This window comes from Camelus bactrianus, chromosome 26, assembly GCF_048773025.1.
Source record: "Camelus bactrianus isolate YW-2024 breed Bactrian camel chromosome 26, ASM4877302v1, whole genome shotgun sequence".
Classification (NCBI taxonomy): domain Eukaryota; kingdom Metazoa; phylum Chordata; class Mammalia; order Artiodactyla; family Camelidae; genus Camelus; species Camelus bactrianus.
Genome location: NC_133564.1, coordinates 8,253,744 through 8,268,280, shown reverse-complemented (window position 1 = coordinate 8,268,280; position 14,537 = coordinate 8,253,744). Strand labels below are relative to the sequence as shown.

The following is a 14,537-nucleotide window of genomic DNA, read 5'->3' as shown; positions in this document are numbered from 1 at the left end:
CCCGTCCTGACCGCTCGTGGCATGATTTGGTGGGGGATACTGACCACGGCAGAGCTTTCTTCTCTGGTCACCGAATGGGCGTCTCCCACTTCCTTCAGGATCCACCACCCCCCGTCACCAACATCCAGAGAAAACAAACAAACTCATAAACAAAAACCATCCTAACCTAAGCATTTTGCTATTGGGTCCATGAAAATAAATCTATTTTTCAAATCTATTTCTCATATGACCTAGGAAAATACACGGGCATATTACAAAGAATCAGAGAAAAGGACTTAAAATATTAATTCACAGTAGTGCATGGTTTATAAAAATAGTGCAAATATGTATATTTATTTAAACTTTTGAGTTCTTAGTTACTAGAATTATAAAATAAAATAAATTTTTCATCTCTATTAACTCTTTAAGGGACTCGTGCTTCTTGAGAGGATTTTAGGTAGAAAATTAACCTACTTCCCCTAAACACCAAAATCTACAAACTTACCGACTTTTATTACAATGTTCAATAAAGAAACATGAACAGTTCGGCAATCAGAGGTGTTGCTGTGCTTTTTGGATGGGCTCCGTTAATGTTCACGAATAATTAACAGCAGGACTTTTAATTTTTGCCGTATCATCGGACAATTTCTGCATTAACAAGAACTCACTGAAGTGCATGTCACCATGACAACGTCCATTCTGTAATGAGTGAAAGACAACACATTTCATCTAAACATAAGACCATACAGGAACGGGAGAAAGTATTTGCAAATGATGAGATCGACACTGGGTTAATGTCTAAAGTATATAAACAGCTCATACAACTCAATAACAAAAAAGTAGACAACTCAACAAAGAAATGGACAGAAGACCTGAATAGACATTTTTCCAAAAAAAGATATGCAGGAGTCTAAAGGCGCCTGAGACAATGCTCAACATGGCTAATTGTTAGCAGAATGCAAATCAAAACCACGGTGAGAGGTCACCTCACGCCTGTCCCAGTGGCCATCATCAAAAAGCCTACGAATGACAAATGCTGGAGAAGCTGTGGAAAGAAGGAAACCCTCGTGCACTGTTGGCGAGAATGTAAATTGGTGCAGCCACTGTGGGAAAACAGTATGGAGGTTCCTCAAAAAACAAAAATTAGAATTACCATCTGACCCAGCAATCCCACTCCTGGGCATGTATCCAGAAAAGATGAAAATTCTAATTCAAAAAGATACGTGAGCCCCAATGTTCATAGCAGCACTGTTTACAGTAGCCAAGATATGGAAGCAACCTAAATGTCCACTGACAGATGACTGGATGAAGAAGATTTGGTGGAATATTACTCAGCCACAAAAAATAATGAAGTAACGCCGTTTGCAGAAACACGGGTGGGCCTAGAGATTTTATGCTTAGTTAAACAAGTCAGACGGAGAAAGACAGGTGCTGTATGCTATCGCTTACAGGTGGAATCTAAAACCTAATACAAAGGAATGTATGTGCAAAACAGGAACAGACACAGATACAGACAACAAACTTGTTACCGAAAAGGAGAGGGATGTGGGGGGTGACAAACCAGGGGCACAGGATTAACGATACAAACTGCTATGAATAAACTAGATAAGCAACAAGGATATACTGCATAGTACAGGGAATTATAACCATTACCTTGTAATAACTTACAGTGGAGAATAATCTGCAAAGATGCTGAAGTGCTGTGCTGTACGCCTGAAATAAATATAATATTGTAAATCAATTATACTTCAGTGAAAGAAAAGACTGTACGTTCGGCATCACCTAGCGTCCCCAGGGCATCCTAGGGAAGAGAGTCAGCGCGTGAGTGAGTCATTGCGGGGCAGTGTGCCTCCCTGTATTGGACGACAGAGCTGCCTCTTCCATCTGGGTCCCTGGGGACCAGGAGAGCCCCTAAATGAGCACCACAGCTCGCATGCATTAGACGTTCTCCAGTGGAGTCTGAGAAAATAGAATCATCAGAAGACAAGGAGAGACACAGGAATGACACAGCATCCTGTAAGAGCAAGGTCCTGTACGGCCAGGAGAGTGGGGAGCAGACCCGACTCCTGGACACGGTGACAAGAAGGAGCTGCAGGGCCATCCTGCCAAGTGACCTCAGGACCCGGCAGAGTCAACCCACATGGACCCAGAGCAGCAGTTCCTGAAGGAGTCCTTAAGCAGAACAGACGGGAACCACAGCAGAGCACGCCATGTAATGAAGTCATCTCGTTAGAAAATGTGACAAATTGTAAGCAAAAAAAAAAGTACCAAGATTTATCACCAAACATCCTGAGCTGACAACTGAGTAAATGGAACCAAAAGATTAGATGCAGTTCATTTGGAGAAATGAGGAAAAAACTGGCCATCAGGGATCTCAGTTAGCAGCACAGAGCAGAACATCCCAAGAGGCATTTAAACAAGGGGTGAACTGAACCAAAGGAGATTTACGACGAAATGTGATCAGAAGGGCTGACCAGGCAACAGGCATGTAGTTTTCCCTCCATCACTTTATAGGAGAAAAACATCGCCCTTGACCAGCGCTGTGTCCGTAGGTGCCCGTGCACTCTGCTGGGTGACGTCTGCCCTGGACCAGCGCTGTGTCTGTAGGTGCCCGTGCACTCCGCTGGGTGACGTCTGCCCTGGACCAGTGCTGTGTCTGTAGGTGCCCGTGCACTCTGCTGGGTGACGTCTGCCCTGGACCAGCGCTGTGTCTGTAGGTGCCCGTGCACTCTGCTGGGTGACGTCTGCCCTGGACCAGCGCTGTGTCTGTAGGTGCCCGTGCACTCTGCTGGGTGACGTCTGCCCGGGACCAGCGCTGTGTCTGTAGGTGCCCGTGCACTCTGCTGGGTGACGTCTGCCCGGGACCAGCGCTGTGTCTGTAGATGCTGGTGCACTCTGCTGGGTGATGGTGTAAACGACAGCCAATGGGACACCTGTCCTAGTGCCCATGGTTTTATTTGTTCCTTATTTGCTTAAAATAAATGATGTGTGTTCTAGATGAGGTCTAAAGCAGCTACAAAGAATGATCAAAATGCCACCTACTCCTTGAAATATCCAAATCGGTTCTCAATAAAATGACTAGAGAGTGTTGATCCACACAGTACACAACTCTTGCTGTGAGACTAACCATAGCAAAACCAGGGGACCCGTGGAGACATTTCCACACTTTATATATATGATAACATATGATGTATGATACATGTGGTGATTAGCATATTACATATGGCATGTAATACATGTGATATATAATATGATATACAATAATAAATGGTGTGTGATGGTGTGTGATAATTAATACTTTACATTACTACTATATTATCATATACATGGTGTATATGATAATATAGTAGATATGATACACATTATATATTACATATAACTATATTTATATATTATAACATTTATTATATATATTATGTATTTATATATAATTATATGTTGTAATATTTATATATTTATGTTATACTTTAAGCAAAGTGTGTAAACATTCTAAGAGCTCACTGTGGTAGATTAGGTCAACAGAACTGCCAACGAGGTCGCTGTTTGGCTGATGTTGATTCATAAGTTGTTAAAAATGCAGTGAGAAATCCTGAAGAAGTACAGTTCAGTGGGCCTCTTTCCTTCCTGCACAACTTCATACAGTGCTTTTGCCTCTTCCACTGAGTATTACCCACCCCGAAGAGGGCGCAGGGGGTTGTTGTCACAGCCCGTTCCGTCCTCCTGGCAAAGTCGGCCTCCCAGCACCATTGCGTGCATTTGCTCCTGGGCAGCACCCAGGCAGGCAGCAGGGAGACTGTTTTAAAGGGAACATAATCCACATTGCTCACAACCCAAAGGAGAAATTCAGCTTTCTGCGTGTAACTTTCCAGAAGTCTTTTTTGTGTATGATTAACACTGGGGGAAAGACTGGCAAGCCACATGGAAAGAGCTAAAACATATTTGTTTTATCCACTCAAGTTATCTTGAGTCTATGTTAATAACCCCATTAACACACACACACACACACACACACACACACACACACACACACATTCATGGCAAATAGCATTCTCTTAACTTCAAGCCAAAAAAAAAAAAAAAGAAGGAAAACATTTCAGTATAACATCTATATTGACCACCTGAAGAGCTGTGATGTTCAGTTCCAGGAGCTTCTGACGTCACGAGGGACTTTGTTGATGGTCTGAAGAATGTCAACAAGCACAAACAGAAGGCAGTTCAGATGATGGAATTGCACACAACAAAAGGAGATGTGTGTGTGTGTGTATATATGCTGATTTATAATTTAGAAATATTTGGAAGGTCTGCTGAAGTAAGACATTTACAATTAAGGCCATGAAAGCATAAGTGGAATTAACTACATAGTACAGGACTGTGAGAGAAAGAAACAGCTTTGCATTTATATTTGAGAGAAGGTGGGTTTGTAGTGAATGCCTTCTTTAGTGGCTCCGCCATCAGACAGGCCTCTGCAGAGTGTTTTTGTGAAAGTTACTTAACTTTCCTGGAGCTTCAGATTCTCAAAATGTGAAACGGAGCTGCAGAGCAACCTTACCTTGCAGGGGTGTGGTGGGACTGGAGTGAGGCACGAAGGTCGCCAGCTTGGTGCCCCAAAGGGAACACAGCCTGGGTTCACTGGAGCGGTCACTGCAGTCAGAGCTGGACTGTCTGGTGCTTGTGTCCCAGACGCAGTGCTGGACCCTCAGCTCAGGAAGTGTGCTTTTCCTGCCAAGTCTGGTGTTCACTGACTCAGTAGAAAATTGAACCTTCTTTCCCCGATTACCTGCCCAATCTTACCAGGGTAGGAAAGCACTCTTAACTTACGTGAATTAAACCAATCTCCTTTTGAGAAGCCAGATTCCTTCATCTCTTCCTAAAATGCATGTGCTTTCCTGTTACAAGTGAATTAAGTATGGAAGGCAGGAAGTCAAGCTCGTTAGCGATGCTGTCGTGAATCTGTGGTTTGAAAAAGAAGAAATGTAATTTTATTTGAAGGAGTTTTTTCTATTTTTCTATGATATTTAATTATTAAATTGAATATTAATTAACAGCTTGGCCATTAATCAGTAAATATTTTCGAGCATGTTTGGTATGCTCGGCAATGTTTTAGGGACTGAAAAAATAAACCACCACCACCACCAACAAAAAGCAAAACCCCTGCCCTCACGGAGTTTACATTCATTTCTCCTGCAGAGAAACCACGGGAAGCCTGTTTTGACCCTGGAAATATAATGAATGGGACAAGAATCGGGGCGGACTTCAAACTTGGCTCAACGGTCACTTACCAGTGTGACTCTGGCTACAAGATCGTGGACCCGTCCTCCATCACGTGCGTGATCGGAGCGGATGGAAAACCCGCCTGGAACCGGCTCTTGCCCTCCTGCAGCGGTACGTTCGTGCGGGACCAGCGTTTCCTTCAGTGATGACTTTCCCTAAGTATCACTGGGAAAATTAAACTTGTATTAAATTCAAACTCACTTTGGACTTATGGGGGGATGATAATACATTCTTTAGCCACAGACTAAATATAAAAACTGAGGTCACATTTAAGCAATAGATAAATAATCAAATTTTAAATTAGAGATTTTTTTCCATGTCTGAAACTTATAAAGTGAAGCTCTGTTTCTTTTAAGCAGTCATCAGAATACATAAAACATAAAACACTGATTGCTCCTTAAGCTATTTACTTAAATTTAATAAAACTAAAAATTCCAAATCATTGAACAGAAAGGTCCTCTCCCATAGTTAATTTTGGGTGTCTCATGAAGCGTAGCGTTTTTGTGGATAAATCAGTGTCTGTGAATCACTCAGATCACAAGTTAAACCAAGGCCTTTTGCTATATTTTAAACATCTTGGTAGGTCATGTATTATGCGGTGTGCTGGGGGCTAGTTTGTGCTCAGTGCATGGTACAACTTCCCTTCTTGTTGCCTACAGTCTTTGCTCATCGAGCTTTTGTATAGAGTTAGAACAGAAGTTGAAACAGCCTGGAGCCCCTCTCATGGGTCTGAGTGGCTTTTGTTTGCATGTGTTGTTTTTGGTTCACATTCAAATTTGATTTTTTTTTTTTTTTGCCTTTACATATGAGACATCTATTCCAATTAGCTAAATGGATGAGTTAGTGTCTTGTTGCCATCTGCAGTGAACACTGTTGCAAGTCTTTATTCGTTTAGGAAATGATCTGTTTAATACATTAATTACTGAAGAGTAAAAGCATATTTATTTTTCTTCTATTATCACATTGACATAAGAGAATTTCTAACATGAGAAAGACCATGCCTGTTTCTCAGATTAACACAGTGACATGGACAGAATAATCACTAAGAATTAAATGAAAACTTTCTACATATTTTTTCTTAATTTTACAAATGTTTCATGGTGTGTGAGGTGTGTTCCACAGCTTGGGTGCTCGTCTGTAAATCTGGGGGAGAACACGTAGGCGCAGACAGCCTATCCAGGCAGCAGAGGACCTAAAGTGCCACGTCAGTTTTCTGTCATTTTATCCTCTTTTCTTTTTTTTTTTTAACTGTTTTCTATTATTACAAAGTGATGCTCTTTTGTCCTATCCTTGAACAAAATAAGTCTTTGTAGTTACACTTGAACAAGTATGTCAGAAGACATAAGATTTCTGTTTGATAAGGTTTCCATCTGATCATTTGGGCATCAAAATGTTAGCCCTGTGAAGATTTATGTCTACTTCTCATTTATGCTTGTTGTTTAAAATTTGAAAGAGATGAATGTTTGTTTAATAGAAAAGGGATATTTGAAAATGATCTTCTTGAATTTTATATGTCTAAAAGAAAGTAAATTTCCATTCTTCATTTATACTTATTTTTAAAAATTTGAACTTTAAGTGTTTAAGAAAAATATATAGTTCTGAAATAGCCTGGTTTAATTATATGGTTTATTAAAAAGAAATTAAGTGATGTATCTAAACTGGAAGGGTGAGTCTCCCAGCATTTCACTGGAAACCTTGAGCTTTGAATTTACAGAAATTTCCACCATCTGAAAGTGAATTTTTTTTTTCCTGTTTAAAATTGTAAAAAAAAATAGTCAACACAAGTGTCTCAGAGTGATAAAGTTATTCTAAGTTAAGATGTCAGTATGAAGGCTGACCTTAGCTTAGGTAAAATCTCTACTAGTTGATCATAAACAGATAAAAGCTGTCAGGTTTCCAGGCTGTCTTCCTTTGACTTTTAAAACACAACTTCAGTTTTCCGGCCATTGTAAAGCTGGGCTTGGAAAGTCTGCCAGATTGTCAGTGAGATGCTTTGACGCCAGCACTGACATTCCGAAGAGCTTTATTAATCCCGAGAATTTTCTGTCCATCAATTAGATTAACGATGTGCTCATTAACATTCAGAAGATTAAACATGTTATCTCCGATTTCTGTCTGTTTTAATGGTTGACAACTGTCACATCCAGAAGAATTAAGCTAAGGAAATATAAACGTTCTCAAATACTGAAAATAATTCTGACTTCTGAGAAGGTGTATCCAGTATAGGAAGGCGTGCGGTCAGGCCACACAGGGCATGGCCAAGGTGCCATAGGTGTCACTTCAGTGGTTAAATATGTTCTAAATAGGTGAGCAGACATGCACCTCATTTTTAAGTACAAATATGAGGAATTGAAGTATCTGCAATTTTATCCAAAAAATTGGATAATTCAAAACTGAGATTTAATCAACTGTTTTCAAATGCTGAAAAGAGTGTTTTGAATATCTAGGCTACAGTATTTTTCTATTTTGTCAGCGAGAGCAACACTGAGAGTAATGAGATAATTGGAGGGAAAATACAGACACACACACACACTGAGCCGTGCAGGTAACCCCTCACCAGTGCACCTGCCCTCACTCTCTGGTTTCCGGTTCCTCCAGCTTTCAAAGGGACTTGCAGGATGAGACCCCACTTGCATTTGTGACCTACATGTCACTCTTGAACGGAAGCTATGCTGAAAAGACAACACAAACTAAAAGCAAACTTTATTTTTCCTTTTAGTCCTGTGGTAATCTAAAGATCTAAAGACGATGGACAATTGAAGTAACCTTTGTATCTCTTAAGCTAATGTGATGGTTGATGTCACCCTGAAAATTCTGGTGAGACTTGTGAAGTCACTTAAGAACTGGTCTTTATTGAAGCTGTTCGTGTCATCACGACGGCTGTTCCCATCTCTGCTCTGGCATGCCTGAGAGGGCGTCAACACAGCACGAGGTCTCCCTCCCAGGGTGAATCGCTGTTATTCCCGCCTGGTCAAACTTAGGCTTTCTCCTAACTTCACTTCTGATGCTGATGTAAAATCGGTTTGCAACTGCGATGTTTTGTCGAGTTTCTGAGTTTTCGTGCTCCTCTGCTGAGAGCTTTCATGGTTAGCTCACCTGTCAGCTTTTCAGCTGCACACAGCGCGTAATTCTGTGCCGACTTCCCTTTCAGCCCCATGTGGAGGCCAGTACACCGGCTCAGAAGGGGTGGTCTTGTCACCCAACTACCCTCATAATTACACCGCTGGTCAGACGTGCCTCTACTCAATAACGGTGCCAAAGGAGTTTGGTAAGACTTGCTCCTTATTTTAATTCACTGTCGTATTTCTGTCGGTGTTAATATTTTCATCATTTTATAAACAGATATTCCAGCTCTTGATATAACATAATAGTATGGAAAAAGATGACGTATCAAAATAACAGGTTTTCCAAATCCATCTTACTCAGTATCCACCACAACTCTTTTATCAAGGTGATATAAAATGCTTACATTTCCTCGGATTCTGATCCCGAATAATCAGAATGTTGGCTTTGTTCTGACTTTTTGTTAGAAAGCATGTTCTCATCTGGTTGCCGTGTGTAGAGGAGGGTTGCAGCGTCTCTTGGGGGCCGGGGGGACGCGCGTCAAGCTGTGGGTGATTGGCACACACGCTAGCCAGCTGACTAGGAGGGAGCTCACCGGGTCAGGCAGCACAGCTCTGAGTGACTGGAGAGGCAGAGCGGGCAGAGTCCCGAACCTGCCTCCCTGACGTCCTCCTAAGCTCTACTTCCAGCCCGAGCCTGTTTTCTGGAGTGCCTTCGCTGCCGAAGGTCCCCTGTTGGCTTCCCTGTGGTTTATGCAACACGGGATTCCTGCGTCTCCCCTCTCACCCTGGGCCGGGGAAGTGCTGCTGTGCAGGGTTCTTTCCTGAGGTCGACCAGCTAGTAGCTTTTATACTTTTATAGAAGAGTTCCTTTTTCCCAAGAGTGAAACTTAAAGCCCAACACAGTCAAGGTTTTTTCTCTACACTCAAAATAGCGGTCGCCCACTCACAGAAATAAAACAGATAAAAATTCTGATGTTAGAGTCTGCTTGAGGGAAAACATTTAAAAAATACAATTATATGACAAGAAAGTTAATTGCTGCTGAAGAAACTTGCATATGGGAGGCAGACGGCTGCTGTGGGCTTCTGTCATGCTGTGACTCGCAGGCTGCTTAGGCTCTGATGGAAACCCCACCGAGCACTTACTCCAGCCCTCAGTGCTTTGGATCAGGGGCTCTTCGGGAGCCGTGGGAGGCAACGTGCTTAGTCTCTTAAGCCAAATCATTTAGCTGCCACTTCCCCCGCTTCTCGAGGATGACTGAGTTCCAGGCAGGCCTTCCTGGCACCACCGTCCGTGAAGAGTGTGCACCTGTGACTCGGGAAGGGTTGGGGTGAGCCTGGAAACCAGGGCAGGGCACGTGCTTCCCAGAAAGCAAAGAGTAGGTCCACGCACTCTGTGGACAAGGAGTGGGCGTCACTCTCATTTAAAACCTGAGAGCCCAGGCTTCACATTTATCTTGTCATAAAAATGGACAATAAAGCTTCGAGTAGGTCCTAGACTCTCCGTCCTTAGGTGGGGCCAGTGTCTCTAAAGGCCCTTGGTAAGCCTCAGTTAACACAAGTTCTTACCTAGATTCTCAACAACATGCCTTTAATTACTTTCCCATAAATATGCCTTTTATTTTTATTCATGGGTAGTTGAAAATATATATTTATCACAGCAGGATATAGCAGCCGTGGTTTATTGTCTTTGTTATCACAAAATTTTATGGAGTTGTTACAACACGATGATGATTTTTCAGCAGATAAATGTCACTCTCCTGTCCTAGATACTGATAACAATTTCCCAATCTGAAAGGTTTAATGAAATAAATTTATCATATTCTATCTGTGCAGAAAAGTTATGTCTGGAATAAAATAGTTACAAAGAGTCCTTAATGAAAACCTACACTGTCTCATCGATTCCTTTTTTCCCTCTTCCTTACCCTTTTCTGAGAAGTGAATTGATTAGTTAACAGTTAATTTACCAATTCCGTTAAGTGCTAATGTGAATAAAATACTCTTTTTAAGTTTAAATCTTACATCTAAATAAGAGTTGCTCATTGGTTATAAATGGAAACTGAATCACCAGTTTTTCTAAATACTGTAAAGGCCCTGTATATTATCAATTTGGGCACAAAAAGATTAAATTTGAAGTGGTAAAATACATAGCTTTGTTTTACGGGGAGGAAATGTGTTCTTGAAATTTGCATAATCTAAAAGTTTTATAAAATCGTAGAGTGGAGCGACAATTAAGCAATTCCTATGGTATTTTGCTGAATCGTGTAAAACTTGCAGTGAGTTCATATGAATTTGGCGCTGTCCCAGTCCTAGGTGAGGAGCCTTAAGTCCCCCAGCTAAATGACGAGCTTTAGAGCCAGCGGGTGTCCTGTCACAATGCTGACTGTGCACTGAAAAAGCTCTCTCATTGCTCTGAAGTAAACGGGGCAGCCCGCAGCCTCCCTGCACTGACCAGTCTCCATTTAGTGTCCCCGCTGCACGTGGCACAGTCATTTTATTCCTTTTGTTAAGCTCCAAAATATCAGGAAGCAAAGTGAAATTGTTTAGGCAACAGAACCCTTCCAGAAAGTAGAAGAAAGTGAGTTAATAACAGCATTTTTTACAGGATTCTTAGGATCACGACCGTTTGGACGTATCAGTAGGTACGTAGTATGGTCACCATCTTCGTTTCTTTATTTTTAAAGAAGCGTCTTGTGCTGCCCCTCCTTTGTCCGCAGTGGTGTTCGGGCAGTTTGCCTATTTCCAGACAGCACTGAACGACCTGGCGGAACTCTTCGACGGAACTCACCCTCAGGCCAGACTCCTCAGCTCACTCTCTGGATCTCATTCAGGTAAACAGTCGATAAATCTTGTCTTTAATTCTGTTCACACAGCCAGGGTAATTACTTTTTAACTCATCTATTTTTATTGTCTCTTGTGAAGGAGAAATTTAATCATTTTGAATTTGCTTGTTTAGTAAAATCTTATTTTCAATGAAAAATTTCAAATGTATTTTTATCCTATTTATAAAACCAGCTGCTCTTTATCATTTTAGTTACTAAGATTGTAGAAAACGTAATACTCATCTCAGTAAGAAGTAAAAATACCAGGAAAAGAAGGGCTAATAAACTTCCTTGTTATTTTATTTCCCAGGCTGTGTGTTGTCATCTTCCTGAAGATCAACACGTTTAACCTTTTGGTCTAAATTATTCCAAATCTTTAAGTACAAACCTGTAGAGGTGCATCACATCCACACACGTGTAAAGGCGCACACGTGTGTGCACATAACACGTGTCCACGTGTGCCCATGTATATGCGTGTGAACGTCTGTGGGACTTCATTAAACATGGGCTGTTATTTCACAACTTAATTTTTATCCCATACGTTCATTTAAAATCACATGTAAGGGTCTTCCCCTGTCAAAAAATGTAAACCCACACGGTCTCATCACGTCCAGCGCTGACTCGTGCTCAGGTGGATTAATGAATTGCACGCAGTGTATTTAACTCTGCCCCTCGTGGTTACCACAGCCTCGTTTGTGCCATGGCTGCATTGCCATCAGTTACCAAGGCAACAGGAAGCCATCTGTGTGCATCACATCCTTTGACCAAGCAAGGCTGGGATCTGGCTTTTTCCATTTTCTCACTGTTATTAATCACAGGTCTTAAGATCCGTGTCGTTATTTTCTACCAGTGTCCAGTCTGTCAGGTCTGGCAATACATCAAAAAATACATGTTTAAAATAGTGATACTTACAGGCTAAGTCAAAGCCATTCACACGCTCCTCAGCGTACTCAAGAGAGCCCATTCCTGAATTGTGCCCCCACTTTTAAAGAGAAAAAAAATTCGCAAATCTCAAACTCCCAAATTTATCCCTTTCATCCCTTTTCCCCCAGTTGCCATGAGGTTGTTTACGATGTTTGTGAGTCTGTTTACCTGAGTATACTTCAAAAAAAAAAAGATGAAAAATACATTTCACAAGATTTCTTATCCTGAATTCTTCATTTTCTGAATCAGCTTTGGATTCAGAGATTGTCCTACTTCTAGACAAAACCCTAGCAAGTAGCTATCAAGTGAAGTTGGTGGCAAGTCAGTGACTCACCCGGTTCCTGTGTTCCCCACGTTATCCGCCGATTCACCGATTTTCAGTGCTTCTTTCAGAAGAAACAGAGGAGATCATGACGAAAACAAATGTTCTAATGGAATACGAAGGCAAGAGCAGAGTGTTACAATCTTTATAGAAACACTGTGTTTGGGTTCTAAGCCCCAAAGCGAAGTTTTACAAGCGTTCAAGAATTAAAAGTGCAATTCCAAGTTCACGATTATTTTCCAAAGCACTGTCCGTCCAGGCTGTGTGTGGGAGGGCCCTGCGTTTACCTCTGGCTGCTTCTCCTCCAGGCGAGACGTTGCCCTTGGCCACATCCAACCAGATTCTGCTGCGATTCAGCGCGAAGAGCGGGGCCCCTGCACGGGGCTTTCACTTCGTCTACCAAGGTACGGGTGCCCCCATCCCCGTTTCCCCATCCCCGCGCCCCACACCGCCGCTTGCAGCACCGGAAACAGCCGAGTTCCATTTTTTTAAATATTTAAGAAATTGAGGGTATCCATATATTTATAACAGAATGATTTAATAAAAGAGTAAAGTTTCTTCTTTTGACAATTAAATATGATATTTCTAGGACAAAAATACAGTAACACTTCATTTATCTGGCATGAAAAGGAAACTGGTTGTAGCACTTCACAATTTGCAAAATGATTTCAAATGTATTATAATATCTCACCTAATTAAGTAAATTACTTTGTAGTAGATTTTAGTAACTGTCTTAATGAAGTACACTGAAGACACATTGTACAATGCCAAATCTTGCTGTGAAAACTAGTGGAAAAGGGAATGTGACAAAACCAAACTAAACTCAAAACACCACCCATGCTCCTAGCATGCGACATACCTATTGGCTTGTTTGTGTTCTAATAACTTTAGGCATTCATTTCTTTATATTTATTTTTGAATTCGGAGATTATTCAGAATGCTCGAGAGTGCTCTCAAAGCTTCTGAAAAATGAAGATTTCTTTCCCACTTCTAGTTCACCTTTATTTTGCATATCCATTACATGAATTTGAAAAAAAATGCCCTATGAACTTCCCATCCACTTTGAGATGCGCAGAGCCAGCCTCTGACTCTAACCTGTGACGACTGCACAGCTTGGGAACGGAGAGAGATTATCGCCTTCAGAGCTGAACTCACTGAGCGCTCAGGTGTGAGGAGGGTACTCGGCCTCTCTGGGCCTCAGTTTTTCTGGAGGCAGGAGACTCAGCTGGCTCCTGAGCAGGGTCTTCAGCTGTGGAGGAGAATCCCTTCCCAGCAGTGGGCTCTTTCCTTTGCTGAAGACCTCCAGAAAACACGCTTGACAGCATCGTGCTTTTCATAAAAGTATAGAGAACAACACTCTGCCATGTCATTTATAATAATCATTTGTGATAATCTCACACCACAGAATGTGTGCTCTCAAAATATCTCACTGGAGAAACCTTCGTGCTCAGCAACAAGGTGACGTGAAGTGATGGGGGAGGGAGAGTGGCATTTGACAGGTGACGGGAGGGGAACTGCCTCTGACCCAGCTTGAGGAGCAGCTGCCTGGATGACAATGCTCTTACTTGAAAATCAGTTGCTTTGTTCTCATTAAGCCTTTTGTGACAATATAAAAAATTAAACCAGTATTTTTTTAAATGGACTTTATTGGAGAACATCCAGTTTAGACGACTCACCTCTGACCCACTCCTGATTTTCCTTAAGTAAATTCTGTACTACTTTGCAGAAGCAGATTCACAAACCAAAGTAAGTGGTGTAACATATAAAGAAACTGGACTGCTTGGTTTAAGTTGTTTTTTGACCTAGAAAAATTCAAGCCCCTGGCTTTGCCTGCCTTGACCAGGGACTTCATTTAATTTTTGGTAAAGGTTGGAAACTTGATCAGATTATCAGATAAAATGCCTGAGGCGAATGACCCTACATCCGTCCTGTTTGCAAGGATTATCTTCAGAAGTCATGGTGTTTAAAATTATGTTTCTTGTTTTCCAGCAACATATTATCATTAGAAGTTATAAAATACAGAAAAGTAGACAGAAAAGCAAGTCATTTACAGAAGGAATATATTTTCCTTGTACTTAAGATTATCTAATGACTCTAACATACTCAATGTTTTATAAAGTTCCAGTATGTCTCCTTTTCTTGCTTTTGTTCCTATAG

The 14,537-nt window shown here is 41.5% G+C and overlaps 1 protein-coding gene across 1 annotated transcript in view; it reads left to right on the top strand.

The window, feature by feature from the left end:
* Positions 1-14,537, top strand: part of CSMD1 (CUB and Sushi multiple domains 1) — a 1,327,842-nt gene that overhangs the window by 1,186,873 nt on the left and 126,432 nt on the right. Inside the window, exons 30-33 of the mRNA XM_074353379.1 lie at positions 5,167-5,361; positions 8,402-8,518; positions 11,030-11,143; positions 12,689-12,784. Of these exons, the coding sequence (XP_074209480.1) occupies positions 5,167-5,361; positions 8,402-8,518; positions 11,030-11,143; positions 12,689-12,784 (522 nt within the window). The remainder of the gene's footprint in view (positions 1-5,166; positions 5,362-8,401; positions 8,519-11,029; positions 11,144-12,688; positions 12,785-14,537) is intronic.